Genomic DNA, 6,131 nt, shown 5'->3' with positions numbered 1-6,131 from the left:
TTATTATTTTTTTAATTGCGTGGGTTGTTTATTTTCAGTTATTTATTTATTTAATTTTAATTGCGGGGCTTGCGTCTTTAAATTCTTAGATGACGAATGGTTAGGACGTTATTTTTAGGACGGTAATTAGAATTAGATCACAACCATTAATCAGTTCACTTTCGCATTATTAAAAGAAATAAAAAATAAAGTGGTTGCTCTCCCTGTGTTCGACCCGTAGCTACACTGATCCGTACGCTTGCGGTTACATTTTAAATCTCAAACAGCCAGCCGGTGAACACTTTTACTGTCTTTTAAAAGGGTTGGCCGAGAACTCCCGTTTTCACCATAACCACTTCCTTTTCTTGTCAAGAACGACCAGAGAGCTCTCCCAAGGTTGGAAGAACATCATCCGATGATTTTTTCCGCCAATCCACGCCACATTTCACGCAAAAGGTAAGGTTTTCCTCCCATTTTTGCTAGATTTTCGATTTTCCCCAAATTTTCTTCTCTGTAAAACCCTAACTAGCGATTTATGTGAAATTTCTTGCATTCTTTCCAAAGGTGTCTTTCCTTTTGCATACACTTAGTTGGATATGTATATTTGTTATGTTTGTATGCAGTCATGAGTTCTAGAAGAGACACATGTAGTCGAAATGCTGTGAGGCAGATTCCAGCTCCTCCAGAACCTAACTTTGACGGATTTTGGTTTAGCTCTGCGAAGAGTTCACAGAAATGGGGGGTGTTTGGAAGTAAACTTGTGGATTCTAGGAAGACAATATTGCATGGTCAGATGCCTTCCTTTGGTATAGCAAGGCGGTTCCAGGCACTGGGTTGGTCACCGCTGTTAGACCTAGGGGACAGATGTTATCCCCGTTTGGTCCAAATGTTCTTTTGCAATCTGAAGGGCGAGGAAGTAGGGGAGAATGATTATCGTCTCACGAGCCGAGTTATGGGAGTAGACCTCTCCTTCACCACAGCCGAGTTTGGTGCTATTACTGGGATTTCAAGCGCCGGGGAGAGTGTATATTGTGCTCCCAAGACTAGAAGGGGAGCCTTCATGCCCCAAGATAGTGTAAACACAGAATTTTGTCACCCCCCGGCAATGATGACAATATGAAGGATTACATGTTGGATATTTTAGACTTGGAGAATTTTCAAACTTAGAGTAGAAAATGACCATTTTTTCCTATAAACTTTCAAGAGAAAATGTTTTCAAAAATTATAATTTGATGTTATGGATTATTGTTGTTTGTCCCCTCAAGTCGAACATTACACTTTGATGCGAGAACTATGCGAATCGACGCTCAATTCTCTCTTTCATTATATGATCCGGGTCCCTATTTTATGCATATTTTCGTAAAGGTTCCCGGTCGAGACTGCAATCATGTCTCACATCATTGGATAGTGCTCGGACTGAGCTTTCTAACGACATACTACACTTCGAATTCCGACAAACGGTTTGAAATATATGACCCCCGAAAGTTGACTCCAAAGTTTGGTATCAAATTCTATTCCGAGCAACCAAAGGGTGCCACATGGCGCCCAAACCCCTTTGTCCAAAAGCAAGCCTTTTTGGATAATTCTCTCTAGATTTTTAGTCCCACATCGAAAATATGATAGAATTGTCCCAAGTCCCAAGGCTATAAGAATAGCCCTTCCTCTCTTCCAAAGAGGAGGAGATTGGAGAGAAGGAATATGGTTTTTGCTAATTCCCTTTCTCTAAATAAAGAATCTCTCAAAGTATAAAAATTTAAATGTGTAATCCTTCCTTGAGCTGGGAGACTTAGTCCGGTTCGATTCGGTTCGGTTTTGGCCTTAAAGCACAAGGGTTATCTCCCTTTGTTTATTGATTAAAGCCGGTTTAAGGTATTTATTTATTTATTTATTTTCTTTCAATAGCGATTTAGAATTAATTTAATTAATAGATTAGTTTCTAATTTATTAATAATTGATTTATTTAGATTAATTATGTTTAATTAGTTTCAGTTTGGTTCAATACGGTTTATTAGATGTGAATTAATTTATTCCGGTCCAATTAAAGGTATTTAGGTTTAATTGATTCTTTTAGATTAATTAGGTTTAATTGATTTTTTTTTTATTTAACATGTTTACTTAAGTAGATTAATTTGGTTTAGTTTTTTCTTTAAATTGTTTTTTGTCCTTTTAATCTAGACCCTTAGATTAGGATCTCAGCCCTAACCTAATCCCCATCCCTACTCTTCTTTTTCTTCTCCAAACAAACTGGCCGCCTCCTTCCTTTCTTCTTTCATGTCTTTTTCTTCTTCTTCTTCTTCTTCTTCTTCTTCTTCTTCTTCCTCTCTTCCATCTTTCTTCTCCAGCCGCCCCTCTCCACTCCCTTCTCCTTCCTCTTCTAAAGACTCATCTTCCAGTCGAAGATAACGAATGAAGAGATATCACAGTTGAAGAAATCATCTCGAGGATGGAAATAGGGAGAACAGAGACAGCCAATAGAATGCAAATTGGGTCGGTTAAAGCAGCGATTAGCTTGTTTGGAGAGAGAATCAATGAAGAAAAACCTCAGCCAAAGAGAACCCAGATGACATTTTCTGATTTACAGAAACCTCCTTCGAGAGCAGAAGAACTCCATGTGGCGATGAGGGACATTGGTCACCTCAGTGAGAACAAAAAGCTTGCCGAATCTATTAAGGCCCAAGCTGAATCTGAGCTGTATACCGCAAGGATGAGAGTAAAGGATCTCACTTTGCGAATTGAGGAATCAAACCTGAAAGAAAAAGCGCAGAAGTACGAGTTTGAAAAGCTGCAGAAGAATTGGGGTGGGAGAGCAGATAATCTCCAATATGCACAAGTGATGAAGGAGTTGGAGTTTGTAAAACAAGAATTAAGCAAGCTTAAGCTTGAGAGGGATTCCATCCTAGAAGAAAAACTGCGGGCAGAGAAAGAATTTGAAGCCTTGGTTTCTAAATTTAAGTTTCATTCAAGCACTGTGGAAATACTGAGGAAAGAGATTGAGGAAGCAAATGAAGAGCAAGTGCTTGTTCATTTGGCTAGGATGGAAACAGTCAAGGAGCTTGAAGCAATTGAAGCCCAAAGAGGAGCCGAAGCCTCTCAGTTCTCAGTGAAATTGGGAAGAACCAGAAGTAGAATCAAGGACATGACCCAGGAACTAGACGATGCAAAGGAACTGGAGAGAAAACTAGCCACTACCACTTCAGATGTTAATGTCATAGAAAGTGAATTGCAATCTTCTGCTTCTTTTTCCCTTCTCCTTCCCTGCTGCTGAAACCGAATCTGTAGCTGCACCTTTCTTCTTCTTCTTCTTCTTCTTTTACTTTTCTTTTTTCCTGCTCTTCTTCTTTTTCTTTTCTTCTTCCCTGCTGCTGCAACCACTACCCGGCAGCACCCTTTCTCCTTCTCCTAGTTCCCCCCTCCTTCATCTCCACCAAGGCCTTAAACCCACTGAACCTTATCCTGCCTTTTCCTTCTTTCTCCTTGACTCAATCCGGAAATTAATCAAACCTGCAATCAATCCGGTTCTGACTCGGTTTCTTTTTATCTCAGATAATGGGCTCTTTTAGAATTAACGTGTGTTTAATTTAGATTTAAATTTGAATGTCTTGCCATGTTTGAAATCATTAGATTTAGATAGATTAGTCAATATCATGTTGGCCTTGCTAAGTGTTAATTAACATGTCTCTTTTTTTTTTTTTTACTTGATGATTTGATGTTAAAAAGCTTAATTTATTTTAGGATTAGCTCAAGATAAACATAATTAGGACAATTAGGTTTCATAATTTATTTAATTAAACCATAAGTTTAGTTTAATCTTCCTAAACTAGATTAGGTAGACTAGTAAAATGCTTCCATTTAATGTAATTAGCCCATTTAACTTTTCTAATTTAATTAGGCCCCCTTTAATTTGAAAATCTTTTTACCAATTAGATTAAGTAGGATTGCAATAATTTATTTCACAAATTACTAGGGATTGGGTTTAATCATTTTAATTAATTCAATTTAGGATTTCATAAATTCATTGATCATCCATCTAGGTTAGGTTCAATTAATCGAATTAGTTTAATTTAGGGTTTCATAAGTTGCTAAACTAATCCTAGGTTTAGGCTTATTTAATTAGTTTAATCTAAGATTCATAATACATCAATTAAATCATTTAAGGTTTTTAATTTTAATTAGCGTAATCATTTCATTATTTGCATCATAACCTAGCTAGCATAATTTAGACACTTGGTTTAGGGTTTTCACATGCCATGTTTAGATACCTAGTTTAAGGTTTTCAGTGACCTAGATTTAGGACTAGTTAGTAGGGTACAAACAAACTTTAGTCAAACAAAAAGAGACCGGCCTTAGGGCCGGGCAGACTGGGTGCCTAACACCTTCCCAGTCTGTCACTTGACACTTGTCTAGAATCTTGGTGCAAATCAGCCTTATCCATCAGAGTCATTAGTCTCTCTCCCTTGATCCCTTGATTGCGGGAGACATTTATGGGTCCTAGACCCTTTCTAGGTGGCGACTCCTTTTTACCCATACCGTGCATCCCCCTTTGGCTTTTGATGACCAGGAGATACTATCTCATCTTATTAGGGTCGAACCCTAGCGTGTGTACATGCACTATGCGCCATATGGCGATCCCGGGGGGCGGAGGTCCATGGTACCTACAGATAGTTTAGATGAGATGTGTCGGCAGTTGACTGGAACCACTAGTGGATGGGCTAGGTTCAGTTGCTTCAGGACCACGCCCAAGGTGCTTTGTAGGGTAGTTTAGTTAAACATATTACCAGCTAAAGGTCATTTCAATGAAGTTTCTCTTCTCCAGGCCTATGTTACCCTGTGTTTGTATGTGGGTCTCCAGATCAACCTCCCATACCTATTGATGCGGCATATGGCATACCGGGCCAAGTACCCAAAGGATGGAAATTTACTTTACAGAAATCTCCTTACTAGTATTTTTGTACACTTTGGGGTCCCCTACACTGACAAGCCTACAGATGGAGCCAAGATGTATCCTTTCGATTTACATTCCTTAGTGAAGATGAAGGTTGACCCTAATGATGGTAGTGATGCTGAGGGGGTGCCGGTAATGGTCCCTATAGGAGGTGACTAGGATATGGATATGAAAAACGATGAGGAGGCCGAGGAGAGCGAGGAAGATGGAGAGGATAGTGAAGATGATGGACCTCCATTGCCTGAAGGCCACAGGGTAACTACCCCACCTCCTCTGTACACTTCATCTCAATATGCCGGTGGTGCTTCTTCTTCGACCGCACCAAATGATGCAGTAGGTTGGGATCGGGTGATGTAGGCTATGGAAACAGGTTTTCGGGGTCTGAATACCCGTCTGGACAGCATTGATGATAGGGTCAGTCATCTGGAGGTATGGATCCGTAGGTGAGACACTTACTTTGGGCTAGCAGATACTACTCATGTTTCTTTGGTACCACCCAGTGATCCACCCCAGTAGTAGTTTTTCATAGGTCCTCCTATCTTTCAATCTTGTTCTTAGGATTGTGATCCTATTATGTTTTATTTGTGCCATTAGTGTTATTAACTTGAGAGTTATTCAGCAGGTAGTTATCGTCCATGTAATTTGCTCCTAGTTAAATCTTGTATTCTCCTCTCTCAAAGTTGTAAGCTGAATTTGTTATTAATGAAATTATCAGTGTTATCGGCTTCTATCTTCAACTTGTCTCCTATGTGTGAACTATGATTTAAGTACTTATCTTTAAGCTTTTATTTATAACCTAATCACTAGTAGTCCTAACATTTCATAAGTTTATAACTTAAAGCAGAGTATCGCGCTCTAATACCACTCGTTGTCACACCTCGCCTCCACTCACCTGAAGGCTGGCGACATGGACACGCACACGTGTCCACCATCCATCCAGGATCCACGATGCAGTACTTTAAGTTCATAAGATTATGAAATGAATTCTAAAATCACATACTTATAATATAAACAAAATATATATATCAACTGGTGATTTCTATTGATATTTACCATATTTACACAAAAAGAATGTTTTCACATCTTAATCATAATTACAGTTATGCCCCCATAGGGCTACATCTATTAAGTACAAAAAGAATAAAAAATAGAAGATGATACTCCCATCCTCAGAGTGCTTCAAATGCACAATCATCGCACACGCATCCAT

At 38.9% G+C, this 6,131-nt stretch overlaps 1 protein-coding gene across 1 annotated transcript; it reads left to right on the top strand.

The window, feature by feature from the left end:
- Positions 1–2,084: 2,084 nt before the first annotated feature.
- Positions 2,085–3,621, top strand: LOC122081577 (protein PLASTID MOVEMENT IMPAIRED 2-like). The gene is made up of 2 exons (XM_042648758.1): positions 2,085–3,234; positions 3,336–3,621. The coding sequence occupies exons 1-2, from the start codon at positions 2,423–2,425 to the stop codon at positions 3,472–3,474; spliced, it is 951 nt and encodes a 316-aa protein (XP_042504692.1). The 5' UTR covers positions 2,085–2,422; the 3' UTR covers positions 3,475–3,621.
- The last annotated feature ends 2,510 nt before the right edge of the window (positions 3,622–6,131 follow it).

This window comes from Macadamia integrifolia, chromosome 6 (assembly GCF_013358625.1).
Source record: "Macadamia integrifolia cultivar HAES 741 chromosome 6, SCU_Mint_v3, whole genome shotgun sequence".
Lineage (NCBI taxonomy): Eukaryota > Viridiplantae > Streptophyta > Magnoliopsida > Proteales > Proteaceae > Macadamia > Macadamia integrifolia.
The sequence above is the reverse complement of the archived record's forward strand: the minus strand, read 5'-3'. Positions and strand labels throughout refer to the sequence as shown.